This window comes from Mus pahari, chromosome 1 (genome assembly GCF_900095145.1).
Source record: "Mus pahari chromosome 1, PAHARI_EIJ_v1.1, whole genome shotgun sequence".
NCBI lineage: Eukaryota > Metazoa > Chordata > Mammalia > Rodentia > Muridae > Mus > Mus pahari.
The window spans coordinates 83,491-102,751 of NC_034590.1; the positions used below are offsets into that span (position 1 = coordinate 83,491).

Here is a 19,261-nt window from a genome sequence, read left to right on the forward strand (position 1 = left end):
AACCCCCCCCCCCAAAAAAAAGTAAGATCCTGTCTCAAAAGCACAAAACATGGGGGGGGGGAGGCAACTAAATATATGCCTCCACGTTTGTAAATTTCTGTGTCCCTTTTTACCCCTAATGGTGCAGGCTAGGCCACATTCCTGCTTTTCAAACAGGAGAGAGAACAGGATAGTGGTCACTGCTTTGACTGCTTACGATCTAGCTGTTTCTAGAAATTACTTAAGGTAAATTCTGGGCATCAGTATGCTGTAAAGCTTCCCAACTTATTCTAATAGGTACTGTTTCGAGAGAGGGAGGTGTTGGCCCTGACTAACTTTCTGTTCTGGTGAAGGCAAAAATTAGAGGCCTCAAGTTACAAGCCCTATGTAGTCTAGGGGGAGGGGAAGGAAGGAAGAAAGGAAAATAATGAAAAGGAAAGGAAATCGTAGCTCAGCTGGTTGTGCTTGTTTGGCCTGCGTAGGCCCTGGTTCCATCCCCATCACCTCATAAGTGCACTGGGGGTAGTTCCGTAACTCTAAACCTTGGGAGGTAAAAGACAAAGAATCTGAAATCCAAGGTCACTTGTGATTACACAGTAAGTCTGAGGTCACTCTGGGCTACATGTCTCTGGAAAAGAAAAAGAAAAAAGAAAAAAGAAAAAAGAAAAGGGCTGAGGGGAAGATATTCTTATAAAATTTTTAGAATAAAAGAAATTATCAGACTGAACTTGATCACACACCTTTCATCCCTTCACTGGGGAGGCAGAGGCAGGTGGATCTCTGTGAGTTCAAGGCCAGCCTGGCCTACAGAGCAAGTTCCAGACAGCCAGGGCTATATAGAGAGAACCTGTCTCAAAAATAAAAGAAGAATTCTTGGTAACCAGGTATGGTGGTAGAAACTTATAATATCAGCGCTTAAAAGGCTAAGGCAAGAGGACTGATGCAAGTCTGAAGCTACCCTAGGCTATGCAGCAAGTTCTGTATTAGTCTGAGGTACACAGCAAGACTCCCCCCCCAAAGGAGTTTTTTAAAACAGTAAAAAAAGTTTTCTCTATAGCTATGACCATGTCACATATGACTTAGTAGTTACTAGAGTCTGTCCAAGCGCTGCACGTGACCCACCGAGGAAAGACTCTGGAAAAAACTCTAGGCTAAGTTCCAGAGTGCACACCTTTCTCTTTCCGCACAGACAAGCGTTCCCTTCGCTTTGGTTTGGTATTTTGTGGGGCCGGGGCTGTACCTTAGATGGCTACCAGCATCAGGGGCAAACGGCTTACTACCCAGAGCTACAGAGCCAGAACACGTATCTCCCAGGGTCTTTAAGACGGGCGAGAAGGAAAGCAGTGGACAGCACTCTGGCTGGAACTTCCATTAAATGTTAGACCCTCCTCTACGAGCTCTACCGTTCCTTCATGCACCTCCACACTCATCAGGGACCATGACTGGCCCCATTCTACAGAGGAGGAAACAGGTTCAGACCTGCAATTGCAGAGACCATTGGCTAACGGGCTCACCCTGGACTTTTCTCACTTCCAGATCCCATAGGCATTCCATCAAAAACCATGCTGGCTCTACCTGCAAGATGGAGCCAAGCCTAAGGACTTTCCCTCACAGTCACCCAGGACATGCCAGTGGCTGGGAGGGGAGAATTGTCAAGGACACCTACAGTCACAGAGGTGAGGAGGGGACCAAACCCTACAGGGTCCTGCAGGGCTGCCCTGGGGTCTGGACCATGCATGGAAAAACCAGCAAAGCTTCCCGGGGGAGGTTACCAGGGCAAAGGGAAGAAAATATGGCCTGGAAAAAAAAAAAAAGCCAAAGAAACAGAAAGAACTTTCTGTGACTGGAACAGTGAAAGGAGTAGGGAAAGGTGTAGGCCCGGGGCCTGCAGAGGGTCAGGCTCCCCAGGCTCAGCCGCTTCAGCACAGTCCCACGGACCCCACGAGCCATGGTCAGATCTGAGCTTTAGACAGTGCCACTGACTGCCACTAAAGGGAACAAGCATGGAGAGAAAGAACGGGGACGAGAGAAACCAGTCACTTCGCAGCACCTAACTCTACCTCCCCCCTGGCTGTAGGCCTATTTATCCTATCCCCAACAGGGTGGTCTCCCACTCACTTCATAGTGAAGGCACACTACCACCATTACCACCAGCCTACCCAGTGCTCAGCATGGGAGCCTGTGCTTCTGGCACGCATGCTAGGCAAGCACTCTATCACCTGAACGCCATCCCTAGTGCCCCACCCCTCCTCACGGCAGTCCCCAGCAGCTCCTTCCCTGGCACCCAGCAATGCCTCCTGCTCCACAGTCTCCTCCTACCCAGGCAGAGGAAGCCTGGGATGCAGACTCTGAGCATCTCCTTCTGCTGCCCCGCTCGGTAGTTCCCTGTGACTACTACAGCATACAGGGTATAAATGAGAGACTGCCCCAGGGCTGTCAGTCCTGACTGCTCAGTCCTGCACCTCATGCTGTACCCTAGTGCACACACATACCCTCCTCTGGCCACACCGTGCAGGGCCCATGCCAGGGCCTCTGTGCTGTTTTCTCTGCTTTCTCTGACTCCCCTGCTCTACATTTTTGCTCAAATGTCACCTTCTTCGGTGCCCTGTTTAAAAGGGCATTCCTCATCCTATCATCCTTATCAGACTGTTTTTCTCCACAGTCCGCCCCCCAACTACTATGTCATTTACATAAGTATTTCATCTGTGGTCTGTCTTCTCCCAAGACAACGTAGTACCACGCAAACAGAAATTTTTGTCTGTTTGGTTTTGGTCTGTTTTACCTACTGCTGTCTCCCCAGAGGCTTCACCGGGGCTTAGCACACACAGAGGTTCACTGCAGCAGTGATAACCATGAATAAAGAAAGGGTCAGGTGCAGGCTGAGGCTGGAAGAGGTGTGGGGTGCAGAGGGCCCATGGGTACCCCGGGGCTGGGAAGATGGCTCCTTCGGTTCATGGGCTTTTGTGTCTTTGTCAGTTTCTCTTGTCACATTTTCCAAGTCTTGATGGCTGTTCCGTGTCCCACCCCACACAATACAGGAAGCCTGCTTGTGTCCTGAGCCCCTAACATCCCACCTGGTTCTGCACGTCTCAGCAGCCACAGGGCTGAGGGGCCACGGCCTGGGCGCTGCGAGGCTGCCGCAGCTGGCGGAGGGATATGTCGCCATACTGAATGCCTGAACCCATCCTCTCCGGGTCTAGTTCACCTGTGGGAGGGTAGAGGTCAGACATGTTCCTCAGAGCCCACGGGATCCCGCCTTTCGCCCCACTCCCCCATCTCTCACAGAGCAGGTGGGCCTCACCTGAGTCAATCTTGTTGAGGATGGTGCGCGCACACTTGAGGAAAGCTTCTTCCACATTCTCGCCTGTGAGAGCGCTGGTCTCCAGGAACATCAGCTCTGGAGGGGCAGCGTCTCCATCAGTTCCCACCCTCCACGCCAACCCTGGGCCCTTCACCTTAGGCCACCGACACAAGATATTCCTGCAGGGAACGCTGTCTTCCTACCTCACACTCACCTAGCTCTTCCTCTGAGACTCTGTTCCTATGGCCCTTCCTCAGAAAACCCCCACTGAGGAGCCAGCCTGAGTCAGGAGGCCCCTCTGGGCTCCACCAGCCTCCTGTGCCTCCCCTGTCTTAGCTGAGACTTCTCTCTGATGTCATTGTCAGCAAATGGATTTGCCTCCCTGCCTCTACCACAGCACTGTGAACCTCAGGGGTCTGTCAAGGTCCTCAGACTGAGAACAGCCACAAGCCCACCAGAGGTCACATGACAGGCCTCACACTGGGCAAGTTGTACTCAGGATTCAAACCCACATCTGCCTAGCGTAGGATATGCTTGTGCACCCACTGTAATCCTAAGGAGGCAGAGACACCACACAGATGTCAGGAGACACAACACTGGATCAGCCTGGGCAACATAGCAAGTATAAAGCTAGCCTCAAAAAAATAAACAAATGGATGAATAATAAACTTTTAGAAAGAGCTGCAATGTACTTAGTCGACCCATAACACCATATAACCTGGGCATGGTAGTTCATGCCTGCAATCTCAGCATTAGAGAGGCAGGAGAATTAGGAATTCAAGGTCATTGTCATGTATAGAGAGCTTGAGGCAAGCCTAGGCTACACAAGTTTCTGTCTCAAAAATGACAGATAGCTAAACTTAAAAATGGGAGAGAGAAAAAGAAAAATGGGACATAGACCGATCCCAAGTCAGCAGATGCGAGCAGTCTAGACAGCCCATGTTTTCAAATGGGTTTATAATAACCTTTTCTTCATGCTCGTGCCTCCACCTCCACCCTGGTCCTAGGGGCTGAAGACAGGACTTCAGCCATGCTAGGCTGAGTTGCACCTCCCAGCCCTTCACTGGTGGACTCTAAGCAAGTCATCTACCACATAGCACACCCCCAGCCAGGCTTGCAAAACTTCTGACAGGGCAGGTCAGTTTCTATCCTCTCCTGAGCATCAGTGCCTGTGCCCTTGGGTCCCACCCTGGTACATCTCCTTTATTTACAGAGGTATCCATCCCTATGGCCACCTGAGTTTGTGGTGGAAGTTTATCAGCAGCTACTCTGTACCAGGAAGAGCTAAGGGTGAGACGGGCAGACCCCTAGGCTAGTAGACTGTTCATCCCCCTTCCAGCTGAACCTGAAGCACAGCAGTCACATGACTCACTTAGCGTCAAACCAGGCCTGCTGAAGCCTCCACGTTTACGGTACAACCTTCCAGCCAAGCTAAGAGGCACATGGGCCGCAGTGGGCTGGCCATCCCTCCCTCCCTCCCTCCGTCCGTCCCCTGAGCAGCAGCACGGCCTCACCATTCTCCTGGGCAAAACGGGACGCCTCTAGGAAGGTGACCTCGCGCTCGGGATCCAGGTCCTTCTTGTTGCCGCAGAGGATGACCACGATGTTGGGGCTGGCCAGTGTTCGTGCATCAGTCAGCCAAGCAGCTAGCGAGTTGTATGTCTCCCGGCTGGGGAGAGCAGACAGAAGAGGGAGGCAGCACAGGAGTGGGGCCACCCAGCCCGACCAGCCTCTCCCACGCCACCCAGGCCCTGCACCCACCTGGTGATGTCATACACCAGCAGGGCTCCAGCTGCCCCTCGGTAATAACTCCGTGTCACCGACCTGTGAGGCCAGGGGGACCCAGTCACCCCCAAGGCTGGAATCTGCCCCGGGACTGCCCCCCTCTGTGGAGAGAGGCTAGTGGTTCGGAGGCCCCCTTTACTGTTGGCCCATTCCCTAAAGCCTGACCTCTGTCTTCTTGAGATACAGTTTCTCGGCCTCAGAGTCTTTCTCAATTATTATTATTCAGGTTGGCTTTTTGAGAGTCTCAGTCTATAGTCTGAGCTGGCCTCAGGTTCCCTGTCTCTGCCACCATACCCATAGGTGCTGGGGATTGGAGCCAAGGTCACAGAGCTACACGCTGACCCTTCACTTTAGTTTAATTCAAGGTCATACTATCTCACCCAGGCTGACTCCAATCCACTGTATCCTAGGTAAGCTAGCGTTTTGTTTCTTTGATGTAGGTGTTGGTGAGTGTGCATGTCCCACAGCGCATTGTGAAGATCAGAGGGCTCTTACAGGAATTGCTTCTCTCCTTTCACCACATAGGTTCAGGAGCTCAAACTTAGGTCCTGAGAATGGCAGTGAGCACTTTTACCCACTGAATCATCTTGCAAGACTGTCATAAACTTCCAATCCTCCTGCCTTAGCCTTCAAGGAACTGAGATTACAGGCATCTACCACACCAGCTTAATTTTCCATACTTCCCTTTCCTGTCTGTCTTTCTTACCGAGTCTCTACCATGCTCACTTTTGCCTTCCCTCTTTCATTCATTCACTTGGAAAGCATTTTCTGGTTATCTCCCATCTGCCTGTCCTGACCAAGTGCTATGCAACCTCTACTTGTCCCTCCTTGAAGTCTGAGGCAGGGCAACTCCCTTTGTCACCAATCTGGATCCCTCTGGAATGCGTACAGTTACTGTGAATGTCAGCCTTGTCACATGCCTGTCTTCTCCTTCACCCTCTCTCTGTCTCTGGGTTCTCCATACCTCACACAGTCAATCTACACATAACTTAATTAAAAGCTGCTAATATGCTGAGACTCCCCCATCTGCCTGCCCTGCTCAGCATCTCTTTGCTCTTACTTCATCTTCTTACTACACCCCTTTCTTCCCCTTCCTCCCTCTTCCCTCCTTGGGAACCCAGGCTACCTACCGGAACCGCTCCTGGCCAGCAGTGTCCCAAATCTGTAGTTTCACAGTCTTCCCCCCAACGTTGACCACCCTGGATCCAAACTCCACGCCGATAGTGTGGTTGGAGTCCTGTTTGACTGAGAGTAGGAGGGAAAGGGGGGCAGTGCAGGGGCTCCTGGAATCCCCCCATCCTGGAGAGCTCTTCCTCCTTTTCTGTACCCCAATTCTCACTGCTAGGTTGGCAGAGAACTTAGCAAAAGCTACCAAAGCTAGAGGCAAGCCTATAATACTAGCTTTAGTCAATGGTACCTGCTGCCTACCCCACCTGCTGCCCACTGACCCACACCATGACTACATCTGCAGTTCCAGGGTCCTGCCAGAAACTCACACTTATTCTCAATAAACTGATGGAGGAGACATGATTTGCCAGTTCCAGCACTACCAATCACCAGGAATTTGAAGAGGAAGTCTGAGCAGATGGCGTCGAAGATATCCAGAGGGAGAGAAAGACAAAGGGAATAAGAGAAGAAACAGAAAGTCAGAAGGAAAGATGCACACAAAAGTACAAATACAGCATGCATTTAAAACAAACAAACAAACAAACGAACGAACAGAAGCCTACAGGGCTGTGGATGGTGCTTGGGACACCCTGCGTGCTAGCCAACCTAGCCCAAGATGATTTTTTTTTTTCCGAGTCAGGGTTTCTCTGTGTATCCCTGTCTGTCCTGGAACTCACTCTGTAGACCAGGCTGGCCTGAAACTCAAAGATTCCCCTGCCTCTTCCGCCCTCCCGGGTGCTGCGATTAAAGGTGTACACCACTACTAGGCTCAAGGGGACTCTTTTTTATTATTATTATTATTATAATTATTGATGTTCAAGACAAGGTTTCACTATGTATTCCAGTCTGACCTAGCTGTCCTCAAACTCCAAGCACTCCTCCTGCCTCAGCCTCTAAAAGAGTGTGCTGCCATCCGCTGTCTGTCTTCCTTCCTGTTTGTCTGTCTGTCTTTTCCCATTCAGGGACTCATTGTGTAGCACTATCTGGTCTTGAACTCCAATCCTGCTGCCTCAGCCTTCCACTGCTGGAAGTGCCAGCATACTGCACTTTTCTTTCTTTTTCTTATTTTAAGAGTATTACTTTAGCCAGGCAGTGGTGGCGCACGCCTTTAATCCCAGCACTTGGGAAGCAGAGGCAGGCAGATTTCTGAGTTCGAGGCCAGCCTGGTCTACAAAGTGAGTTTCAGGAAAGCCAGGGCTACACAGAGAAACCCTGTCTCGAAAACCAAAAAAAAAAAAAAAAAAAAAGCTAAGCTACAAACCCAAACTAAAGGTCTCCACAATGCAAGACCTTACCTGGTGCATTTCAAAAGCCATTTCAACGAGAATTGAGTCTGACCTCCACTCCTCTTCACTTCACCTCCTACCCCTCTCACTCATTCACTCCGCCAAGGCCTCTGACATTGGGCCTATTTCCTAAGCTGGTTACCTCCTCAGGTAACTGCACCAGATTCTGTGGCTTTTCTGAGTGTTCAATGAATGGAGCTGTCCCTGATTGTTGTCAGAGACTTCTACTGCCCTCCAACCTCCCTCTACCCACCTGACACTGTACGTCCATACTGATTGCCTAACTCTGAACCTCTTCTCCCCACCCTCGGACCAGAATCCCTCGTCTCTATCCTTACACCTAAACCGCATTCCTTGCCGCTAAGTTTCAAATCTATAACTCAAGAACATCACTCCAGCCCTCTCAAACCAGATCAGCCCACAGAGTATGCAGGGTGCACAGCATCTGTGTGAAGCTCTCTCTGTAGTCCAGAAAACCTGACCCTTGCTGGTCACCGTCAGCCCCGCCCTATCCACTCATGCTCCGCCCAGGAAGGCTTGCTTCCCTCTTCAAGGCCTACTCCCTACCCTAATCCACCAAGACTAGGTCCCTCAAATCCCGCCCTAGATCTTTTTAACCCGTAAAGCAGTCTCTTCAAGCTCCACCCAAATCGATTAGCTCAACCCCAGACCCACTTAGCCCTGCCCCGTATCCGGGCAGACCCCGCCCACCTGACCAGAAAGCTCCGCCCCACTTCCACATCCACATCCACATCCACTACGGGCCCAGCCCCCCACCGCTTCGGCCCATCAGCCTCACCGTAGGTCTCGGCCATGGCTCGGTGGCGACCGCTAAGGGCCGCAATATGGCGCCGCAGCCGCGCCTGTTCCTCGGCTGGCAGCCGCTCCACTCGGGCTGCAGCCTCAGCTCCTCTCCACTCCTGGACCCGGCGCCGCCACTTCCGCCTTCACCGCCCCCCCCCTCCCGCGCGAGCCTCCGGAGCTGCGGATACCAGGCCACGCTCGTCCAACGCAGGGATTGGTGGATTCAGGAGGCAGTGGGCGGGACCAGCGGCGCGGATTGGTGGCGCGAGAAGGGCCGAGTCAAAAGGGGCGTGACATAGAAGAGCGATTGGTGGAGCAAATGGGAGAGGACGGAGGCAGAGATACTGCCCTAGCAGTGGAACGGATTTGGTCAAAAATCGGGGAGCAGACAAGACTCCGTATTGGTTATACGTAGGCACGGGGGCGGGGACACGAATGCCAAGAAGGAGCAAGGGCAGGATGGACAGAGTTGGAAGAATGACTCTCAGGCTGCTGGGTGTAATTTCTAACCCCATAGACCGGAAAGAGGAAAGCTCGGGACACGCGCACATTGATCCCTATCTACAAGAAAAACCTCTGTTGGCCGGGCTCTGGGGTCGCCCATGCTTTTAACCCCAGTACTCAGGAGGCAGAAGCAGATGCATCGCTGAGTTCGAGACCAGCCTGGTCTACATAGTGAGTTTCAGAACAGTCAGGGGCTACATAGAGAAACCCTCAAAACAAAAAACTGTGTGATGTATGAGCTTCTAGGGATCTAATTGGCTTATACCAATAGTTCAACTCCCGTCTAAAGGGAGGAAAGCGTACATATATTGGACTGTTTACCCCATTGCTTGGGGGGTCCCAAACCTTACCTTGAAGCAAAGGGCTTGCAAAGTGAAATTCTGCCTAGTAACCACTGACGTTCCAACATTCAGGGCATTAATTGGCTATATTCAGAAACCTGTGACCCATTCTTTGCACATACCCACCCAACCCCAAAAACCAAAGAGACAAACAGTTTGCCATTGGCTGCTGTATTTGCATAGGGACAGAAGGGTAACTGCAGAGATAACAGTAGGTTGAACTCACTGGCAGTAGAAATCCCATTGCTGAAAAAGAGTAGATAGAAAACCAACCAGTGATCACATTGCAATGCACCTAGTGGTTCTAACAGTTATAGCTGCAAGGACTAGGCTTGATCACCCTGAAATGAACAAATTAGCTTCAAGTACTGTGCCCACTGCCATTTCCCAATTAGAAATCACTCAGCACTGGGCAGGGCCTGTAAACTCAGCAGCCCTCAGGAGGCTGAAACTGGAGGCTAGTGATTTTGAGGCCAGCCTGGGTACATACATACCAACAACAAAAATAATTACTTCTCATAAACAGGTCAGAAAATAAAGGAACCATCATCCTACCCCCACCTCCACTCCCAAGACACTCACGTCTGTCTTCATATCAATCTTGCCAGGCTTCAGAGTCAGGTCCTCCCGGACAATGCTACTGGGGAAATAGCCCAGGCGGGCTGCCAGGTCTCCATAGTAATCTCCCTGAACCTGGAGAAGAAGTTAAAAGTGCATCTATGGAAATGACACTTATGCTTGCTGAACGCCTGTGTACAATCTTCCTTCTGACTTGAATCTTAAATGCCTTTGGCTCATGGATAGAATGTTGCCACTGTGACTAATCCTCACAATGCCATGTCTGCTGCGACTTGTAATGGCTTGCTGGTTGCCTACCTCTACCCCTTAGAATTGTTCACTGTTGTATCCCAGGTATGAAAAGGAGCTTTGGCACTAAGCTTCCCTGTAATTTCTAAAGAAAAAAATGCAATAAGTGATAAAATGCCCTTCCTCCCCCAAATCTTGCTTTCCCTTCTCCCCAAATTTTCCCTTCAGATGGAAAACAAGACTTTACACACAACCCAACCCCACACCCTTCCCATTATCACTCTCTGAAGACTCACACTGCCTCCCCAGAAAAGGCGCCCACGGCCCTTCAACTTGGAGAAGACATACACCACTTGGCCCCTGTATATAGTCAAGAAGCGGCAATCAGGGGCCACGTAGTCCTGAAGGGCCACAGCCATGGAGATAGGATCTGGGGAGGGAGAAGGAAATGACAGCAACTTCAAAACAGACTAGCAGTCCAAGCCTTCGTCCCCCTTCCCTTGTTCCCTGACTCTTACGGCTGCATTCCTCATCGGCACACAGCTTCCGGTCAGCCAGCTTGGGCATGGCTCGATCAGCCCTGCTAGGCCCTAAAAAAACAGACAAGACGACGATGCCAAGGAGCACTGGGGACCACCCCATAATGGACTGAGAATGACCAAGTGAAGAACGGGGTCTCTAGGCTCCTCCTGCCCTTCCTCCAGGCTGACTACCAAGGAAACCCGTGTTCTCGATCCTGTCTCTGCCCCAAACCAGATTTAACCCCCACCCACTCCCCAAGGTTTTTCTCCAGCCAGTACCATTTTAGAGAGAGGGTAAGGGATATGGGCCAAAGAAAATGCCTACTTGAGCCCAAAGCAATCCAGGCGACTCCAAGTAGCAGCCACCCCCCGGATAACCAGAGACCCAGATAGGCAGGCTGGACTATCTGATTCCACCTTCACGTCATTTTAGGTACCTGGACCCTCCAGAGACCGAGCTATAGAAGCCAGTATAGAAAACCATCCTGGAATTTCCTGTGCTGAGGTCTGAGAACAAGGCAGTTCTTTGATTAGCAGCCACAGCCAGGGTTCCCAGGTATTGAGCAAACACTCAATGTCTGGCCACAGGCTAGGCACTGTTCCACCTGGCTCACTGTGCACATTCACAGGCTACTCCTCACTGGAAGCTAAGCTATTCTAGCTTCTGAGCTTCAACCCCCTCATCTATAAAGAAAGCAATGAAAGCAAACAAAAGTATCAAGTGTTGTTATTGAGAGGATTGCTTTTTGGTTTTGTTTTATGTGTTTGTTCTGCTGCATGTATGTTTGAGTACCGCAGTGTGCCTGATATTTTTGAAGGCCAGAAGAGGGTCTGGAGTCTTCTGTAACTGGAGCTATAGAACTAGGTGCTAGGAATCAAACCTGGGTGGTCTGGAAGACCCACCCATGCTCTGCTCTTAACTGCTGAGCCATCTTTCCAGCCCACTCATTTTTCTTGAGACACAGATCTACTACTGCATAGCCCTGGCTGGCCTGGAACTCCCTATAAAGGCCAGACAAACTCATGAGAGATCAACCAGCCTCTGCCTTCCCAGACCTGGGTAAGGCATGCACCAGCAAATCATGTGTGTGCGTGCGTGTGTGTGTGCGTGTGTGTGTGTGTGTGTAGCCCTGACAAGTCCAGTTCACAAAGAAATTGAGCTAAAGAATGCATGTCTATGGTAACTGAACCAGGAAGGGGAAGATTTCAGGGTTTCTTAGTATCACTGTTCCCTGACCTGACATGCCTCTCCTGAAGAGATATGCAAGGAACAGAGGCCCAAAGAGCATATTTAGTAACCTCACAAGGATGCAGTCAATAGACTGAGGCTGAAACTATAGCTTAATGGTTGTAGTAGTTTGAATGAGGCGGTCCCAATAGGCTAGTATGTTTGAATGTTTGGTTTCCAGTAGGTGGAACTGTTTAGGAAGGTTGAGAGGTGTGACCTTGTTGGTAGAGCTGTGTCACTGGGTGTGAGCTTTTAAGTTTCAAAAGCCCAAGCCATGGGGGGAGGAGGAGGGAGTAGGGGATTTTCAGAGGGGAAACTAGGAAAGGGGATATTTGAAATGTAAATAAAGAAAATATCTAATAAAAAATGTTTTTTAAAATGAAAAAAAAAAAGGCCCAAGCCAGCCCCCCACACATACACACAACTTTCTCTTTCCTTTTCACTGCCTTTTACATTGTCAGATTTAAGCTCTCAGCTATTGCTTTTTAGCATCACACCTGCCTGCTGCCATGCTGTCATAATCACCACGAACTGATGATTCTCTTAAACTATAAGCAAGACCTCAAGTAAATGCTTTCCCTTTAATTTACTTTAATTCTGGTGTCTCTTCATACCAACAGGACAGGAACATAGTGGTTGAATGCCTGATAGTCTTGGGTTCAATTCCCAAGCCAAAAAAATAATGTATGATAAATTATAACTAAAATATATGACAAGGGGTCCCAGATGGAGCTTGTCTAGTATGCACAAAGTCCTGGGTTCAGTGCCCATAACGACAAAAATTAAAACAGTAAGACCAGTGTAAAATAAGAGTGTAGGAGGTGATTTCCTTGAGAAGTTTTAGACACAGTTGGTAAATAAATGAAGCTGGTAGCAGAGAACATGAGATAGCATATTGTTCTCATGTTTTGAATTTCCCAATTTAGAATACATCAAAGTGTTTCTGTAGGCAGTAAATATTTCACTGTAAATACTAGCTTCAAATCTTCAAAACTTAGAACAATCAAGGAAGGAAAATCTGAAGGCCTCTGGGAGACAACTTACCAATAAATAGGGGACTAAATGTAGCTCAATTGGTAGACTCCCTGACCTGGCATCCGCTGGGCCCTGGGGTCCACCCACAGCACTAAATAACCTGGATGCGGCAGTGTACCACTTATAATCCCAGGACTATCGATGCAGAAGTAAGAGGACAGAAGTTCAAAGTTACCCTCAGTTACAGTGACTTCAAATCCACATGCTTGTCTCAAAAAGCAAACAAACCCCTCAGGGCTGGAGTGGTTAGCACCTGCTGCTCCTGCAGACTCAGATTAAGTCCCAACACCAATATGGTGGGGCCCACAACCATCTGTAACACCAGTTCTGAGGATCTGATGCTCTTCTGACCTCAGAGTTTATACATGGTACATAATCATACACAAAGGCAAAATACTCACACACATAAAATAAATCTAAAATTAAAAGATAAGCTTCCAATATAGGGAACTAACTGCATGGTCAGTACTAACAGCGATTTGGAGATACAAAGGATATCTTATCTGCATAAGCCATGTGTAAAGCTGAAAATTCAGGCCTAGACAAAATAAACAGGCAGGTATTTGGAAAGTACACTCACCATATTGGCTTATTGTAGAAATGTCTCTATTCCCCCAAAACTCAATTTAATTAAACCCACTCAGTGTTTCCAATGTACTCGGTGCATGTCACTTACCTGACATGCGTGTAGATTTTGTTTGGTGCCCATAACAGAAAAAAAAAAAAAAAAATTACCATTAGGTTCTTGGTGGGTCAGAAATCTTGGAGCTGCTTGTCTGACTTTAGGTCTGAGGCTGCAATCAACAGGCCACGAAATGCAGAGCTTTCACCTGATGACTGGCCTTGAGGGATGTCTGCTCAAGTCCCAGCAAACGCTGAAGCATACCATTGCTTGTAGAAACTGAACTGTGGACTATGAGCAGGAGGGCTGACTCAGGAACCTCTCCGCAGCCTAGTTTTGTGTGTGTGTGTGTGTGTATGGGAGTTTAGTCTGCATGCATGTTGTACTCATGCCCCTGGATCCCCTTGGGGTGGTTACTGACATGTGGGTACTGAGAATCTAACTCTGGTCCTCTAAAAAGCAGTGCTCTTCACCATGGAGTCATCCCCAGCCCTCCCAGCTTAGCTTCTTGCCACATGCCAAAGGCAACAAAAGGCAGCCTGTCTTTAATAATGCATATAACATCTCATTTTTATTATCTAGAAACCCTTCACCATTCTTATCCACCATTTGACTTACTATGGTTTCAGATACCCTCTGGTCTGGAAATGTTAAATAAAAACTTCTAGGTGTAATTTATTAATTATAAATTATGTTATTTTGAACAATGCACTGAAATCTCACCCACTTCCATTTCAGCAAATTTTTATCCACATTGTGTATGTCAACCATGCACCACCTTTATAAGCAGACCAAGACTCTCATGGCTTGTGTCCAAGTCATCCCTATTGTACTTTATAGGGGACTCAAAGCACACTGCTAATGTCTACTCATGGATGGTGGAAGAACCAAGTGTGCTAGCATATACCTATAGTTCCAACATCTGGGAGTCTGGGGAAGGATTGTGAATTTGAAGTCAACATAGAATGCATAGCCCACATCAGAGGGAAAAATGTTTTTAAGACTTTATGTTTAGATAAGTAGGGGATGGGTATACGTGCATGTGAGTGCACAGTTCCTTGGAGGCCAGAAGCTCTCCCTGTGACTGGAATTATAGATAGCCACCACCGCAAGTGGGCACCAGGACCAAACTTGGGATACCAGAAAGGGCAAGTCATATCTCCATCCTCCACTCCACCCCACCCTGGGTGGGGGCAGGGCAATACATTAGCCAAGAGGTTTTGTGCTTTCTGCAAAGGATGAGGGGGAAGAAATGGAAATAAGACTGAAATTGTGAAAAAAAGGTTGCTAGTTTTATTATCACACCTCAACTGCCGGAGTTACAGCCATTATATGTGATGGACGTTCAGTGGCAATGGAAGAGGCTGGATGTGATGGGAGATGCTTATAAACATCTCCAGTGGTGGTGGTGGTGGTGGTGGGTCAGCTCAGGCTACAGTGACTGGGGGCTGGGTGGGCAGCCTAAGACCCCACCTAAAAAAATGAAGATGGGAAAAAGTACTTTAGGTTTTTGAACTCTGGATTCAGTCAGAAATGTTCTGCTGGAGGGAAGGGAATGGGGGGCGGGGGTTGTTCTCAAGTGGGTCGCCACTTCAAACACACAAGGGGATTTAAAAAGCATCAACAAGCTGGGTAGTGGTGATACACACCTTTAATCCTAGCACTTGGGCTGGGCATGGTGGCGCACGCCTTTAATCCCAGCACTCGGGAGGCAGAGGCAGGCAGATTTCTGAGTTCGAGGCCAGCCTGGTCTACANAGTGAGTTCCAGGACAGCCAGGGCTATATAGAGAAACCCTGTCTCAAAAAAAAAAAAAAACAAAACAACAACAACAACAAAAAATCCTAGCAGAAGCAGGTGGTGGATGAGTTTGAGGCCAGCTGAGTCTAGAGCAAGTTCTAGTGTGTGTGTTAGAGGACGGGGACTAACCACATACAAACTTCACTCAAGATCCATGTGACCAGAGCAGCTTTCAGTGCCCGCCATCTCATGAGAGGAGCACCTGGCTACCTGGCACGGTGGAACTCCCCCTCCCAGTGCTCCAGCACCAAAGCTCTCCCACCTCAGCATCTTTGCACTGCCTCCAGAAGTGCACTGGCAGCTGCTGAGGCAGGCAGTTCGGCAGGCTCCCTGGCCAACTGCTGTGCTTTAACTCTCATTTTCTGCCCTGCTGAAGAGAAAACTGGCTCCAGTTTGGTCACTTGCCAAGGTCAGAGCAGGTCAAGAGTACTCTGACCTCTGAGCTGGCCAGGTCACTCATCACACACTTAGAATCAGAGGTGAGATGAAAACGAGTAACTACCCAGCACCCTGCACCAGGAGAACCTAAGAGCTCCACCGTAGGACACCTTTATCACCCTAACTGTTCCCAGCTCCCTGGTACCTACCACAGCATCTCAGACTGCCAGAGACCTCATGGCAATTTCCCTGTCTCACTCAGCTAGGACCAAAGGCCAAGCAAGCAATGTTGATTTCCACTTCCAAGTTTTATTTGGTATGTACTCAATCTACTGAGTGCTTGTTTGTGGGGACAGTGGGAACATTATGATCATGGTATTAATAGAGGATCCCTTTCACACAGGAAGAAAATAAAGCTCACATTGGGGACACTAGCTGCCCATTGGGTGACAGATATAGACATCCCAAACTACAAACCAGAAGGGGCTGACTACAGCATCTATGTGACACAGCCACCAGGCTAATGTGGGGAGAGGTTTCCTCTTCCCTAGCTGCAATAACATGAAAGCCCCTAATGATGCAAGCAACAGCTTTGTCCTCCTCATTCAAAGTCTTCCCTGTTCTACTCCTCTTTAATGCAGAGTGCAAAAGCAGGAGCAGAAGCAGCCTTGCAATGTGCTCTTGAAGGAGGATCCCCCTGCAGTACACAACCTACCAGTTGTACATGGTAGTCTTGTTCCTGCACTCAATGATCTTGATTAAGACTATTACACTCCCAAGTGTTTTAGATTGGGAACCTACAGACACCACTCGACCCAAACTTTTGATGTGGAGGGAACCAAGGAAGGCAAGAAAATAAAGCAGGCCGGGCGTGGTGGCGCACGCCTTTAATCCCAGCACTTGGGAAGCAGAGGCAGGTGGATTTCTGAGTTCGAGGCCAGCCTGGTCTACAGAGTGAGTTCCAGGACAGCCTGGGCTACACAGAGAAACCCTGTCTCAACCCCCACCCCCCAAAAAAAGAAAGAAAGAAAATAAAGCAGACAACACTGGTGAAAAACCAAACCTTAAAAACTCACTTTAATCACAACCTAACAGCGCCAGGTGCAATGTCTGGGGACAGACTCTGGGTACAATGCTGTGTGGCAACCACACACTCACACATAGCCCCCAAGGGGGACTTACCTTCAGGGACTGAGCCAAGGGGGGGGGGGGAGGGGACTGGGGTACTTCATAGGGAGGTGCTACTTCTTGGCAAAAGAGATCTTCATAGCATTGTTTTGTGTGATCTTAAAGCCTTGCAGGGCATCTCGTGCTGCCCCAGCTTGCACTTCATTGTCAAACTCCACGAAGGCGATGTCATGGCGTCCAGGGACCAGACGCACCTCCTTGAAGCCAGGGAACCTGGGAGGGAATAGCAGACCTCAGACACCCACCTCAGCTTTCCCCTAATATTGTGGCACCAAAGTGCCAGAGGCCAAGCTTCCTATAATGTATAACACAGACCTCACACATAAAGACTACCTGGACAAAGTACATGCGGAACCTCTACTGTAAACAGCACTAAATGAAAAACCTCAACAATCACAATGTGGCGCAAACACAGCACTGGCACCCCTTCCTTCCCCCAAATTCCACCCCAGCCCCACAAACTGTCACCAATCTCTACTCTCAGTCTCTGGTTTTTGCTTTGTTGGACAGGGTCCCTACCTCAGGCTGGACCTTGGGTCCTCAGCCGGAGCCCTGTGATTACAAGACGCCATGGTGACTGTTGGACTTCCTCACCTCTGCCAGTGGGTCTTTTCCCACAAGCAGTCTCACAAACATGCACTGTTTGTGGAGATGGCATACAAGCTATACTGCTTCCATTTTTATCTGGTTTCTCAAATTTTCCTTCAGCATAATTCTAAAGAATCACCCCGGCAGGAATGGAAGGTCAGACTTCCACGGGAGGCAGAGGCAGGAAGGCCGCCAGCTCCTGGCCAGTCCTATGTGTATTTCTGCTCAATAAACCATCTGTTTCCATCATAAACAAGAAGGGAGGGGCTGGAGAGACGGCTCAGCAGGTAAGATCAAGAACTGATCTTGCAGGACCCAAGTTCAGTTCCCAGCACCAATGTCAGGAAGCTCAAAACTACCTAAAATTCGAACTTGGGGATATCCAACACTTCTGGATACATACCCACACACAGATAAAATGCATAATTAAAAGTAAAACTAAGAAAATCTTAAAAAGAGAGAGAGATGGGTTAGCCAATAAAACCTTCCACATTCCAGGGCTGAGTCCCTCCATACCAGACAAGACTAAGAGCCTCACACATGAATATCAAGTCACACTCACTCCCAACCAGGGCCTCACACAGCCTTGGCTACATAGTGGAAAATGACCCTCAATTCAGTCCTCCTGCTTCAGTCCTCCAAGTACAGAGATTGCATGCATACATCACCACTACCTCCCCAGGCTTGACCAGACAATTCTAAAGAGGTGTGTTTGGAAACCTGAAGACAGCCCTTCTCCACTCTGCAGTTCCTCCATTCAAGGTCTACAGGTTCCAGCTCACTGGCAGAGTAGTTCCTAGTGTCCCCAGTGCCCTTGCCATCTTTTGAACAGGCTGGTTCATGCCAGTCTAAACCGGCTTAACATTTTGCTGTTCTTTCACTTTTCCCTTGTTCTGCACCTCTCAATGACACCAAAGCAGAAAAGGCAGCCCGGGACCCAAACTACCTGTGCATGGATGCCCACAGCACTGCCTGTCCTCATGCACCATCGTACTTCCCGCTTCACACCTTCAGGTGCCAGGCACCGGAACAACCCGACCCTGCCTGCCCGGCCGGAAGCCCCACTTACTGGTTGAAAAGCATGGAGAGCATGAGCTCGTTGGTCTCCTCGGGCAGGTTGGTGAGGAACAGGATGTGATTGGGTGGATTCTCAGAGAGCTGTGGGAGAGATGGGAGCCCATGATCAGGGTACCTGAGAGGGGTGCTGGGTACTGCACTCTGATCACCACCCCGTCAGTCTTTCTCACACGTCCCCCAACACACACACACACACCCTCACCCATCTCCCAGAGACCTTGCAGCTTTTGCCACTACTGTACTGGGCCCCAGTGTGTGCACTAACCTGGATGCACACCTTGGCTTAGTTAGCTTCAACCTGCTCTCTCAGACCAATTCACAAACCAACTCCCCTCTGTCCGAGGTCGGCTCACCACAGAGCTCAGGCCCAGCGCCACCCACCACCAACCTAAAAGCCCCCTGTAACTGCTCCATTTCTACTTGCAGATCATGCTTATGAGACCGTGTGGTGGGGTAGGGTAGGGTCACTTACAGGCTGGGCAGGTGGCATCTGCCCAGGCATGAGCTGCTGTGGGGGCATGGCCCCAGGGGGGATCTGGCCAGGAGCGAGGCCTGGTGGCGGGATCATGCCAGGTGGTGGCATGTAGGGAGGCTGTCCTGGCATGTGGTGCATGATGCGGGGTGCCTGAGTCATTGGCGGCATGCCCTGCGGAGAATGAGAATAAAGTGATGTAACAGGGTCAGAGAAGACAAGGTCACAGTGACTACAATATGAACAAACAGAGCTACTGAGATGAAACAGAAAGAACCACACTTAAAAAATGAAAACCAAGCCGGGCGTGGTGGCGCACGCCTTTAATCCCAGCACTCGGGAGGCAGAGGCAGGCGGATTTCTGAGTTCGAGGCCAGCC

The 19,261-nt window shown here is 49.6% G+C and overlaps 3 protein-coding genes across 4 annotated transcripts in view; all 3 read right to left on the minus strand.

Moving 5' to 3' along the window:
* Positions 1-832: 832 nt before the first annotated feature.
* Rab4b (RAB4B, member RAS oncogene family) lies at positions 833-8,457 on the minus strand. The gene is made up of 7 exons (XM_021199600.2): positions 8,318-8,457; positions 6,562-6,642; positions 6,196-6,310; positions 5,042-5,104; positions 4,795-4,949; positions 3,281-3,376; positions 833-3,184 (listed from the first exon to the last, which is right to left on the minus strand). The coding sequence occupies exons 1-7, from the start codon at positions 8,331-8,333 to the stop codon at positions 3,069-3,071; spliced, it is 642 nt and encodes a 213-aa protein (XP_021055259.1). The 5' UTR covers positions 8,334-8,457; the 3' UTR covers positions 833-3,068.
* Positions 8,458-9,320: 863 nt separating this feature from the next.
* Mia (MIA SH3 domain containing) lies at positions 9,321-10,721 on the minus strand. The gene is made up of 4 exons (XM_021199615.1): positions 10,493-10,721; positions 10,271-10,404; positions 9,750-9,860; positions 9,321-9,413 (listed from the first exon to the last, which is right to left on the minus strand). The coding sequence occupies exons 1-4, from the start codon at positions 10,614-10,616 to the stop codon at positions 9,390-9,392; spliced, it is 393 nt and encodes a 130-aa protein (XP_021055274.1). The 5' UTR covers positions 10,617-10,721; the 3' UTR covers positions 9,321-9,389.
* A 5,886-nt stretch (positions 10,722-16,607) lies between these two features.
* Snrpa (small nuclear ribonucleoprotein polypeptide A) overlaps positions 16,608-19,261 on the minus strand; it is a 10,131-nt gene continuing 7,477 nt past the window's right edge. For both annotated transcript variants that reach the window (XM_021196915.2, XM_021196912.2), the window contains exons 5-7: positions 18,883-19,056; positions 18,403-18,491; positions 16,608-16,958 (exon numbers count right to left, since the gene is read on the minus strand). In XM_021196915.2, the coding sequence (XP_021052574.1) occupies positions 16,799-16,958; positions 18,403-18,491; positions 18,883-19,056 (423 nt within the window). In that variant the 3' untranslated portion in view covers positions 16,608-16,798. The remainder of the gene's footprint in view (positions 16,959-18,402; positions 18,492-18,882; positions 19,057-19,261) is intronic.

Coding starts and splice junctions, on each gene's coding strand:
- Rab4b (XM_021199600.2), bottom strand. Junction 5,105..6,195: donor GCTGGCCAGGAGCGGTTCCG/GTAGGTAGCCTG, acceptor CTGGCCTCACAG/GTCGGTGACACGGAGTTATT. Junction 3,377..4,794: donor CCGTTTTGCCCAGGAGAATG/GTGAGGCCGTGC, acceptor CTGCCCCTCCAG/AGCTGATGTTCCTGGAGACC.
- Mia (XM_021199615.1), bottom strand. CDS start 10,616: ATGGGGTGGTCCCCAGTGCTCCTTGGCATCGTCGTCTTGTCTGTTTTT. Junction 10,405..10,492: donor TGCCGATGAGGAATGCAGCC/GTAAGAGTCAGG, acceptor CTCCCTCCCCAG/ATCCTATCTCCATGGCTGTG. Junction 9,861..10,270: donor GCCTTTTCTGGGGAGGCAGT/GTGAGTCTTCAG, acceptor CTTCTTCTCCAG/GTTCAGGGAGATTACTATGG.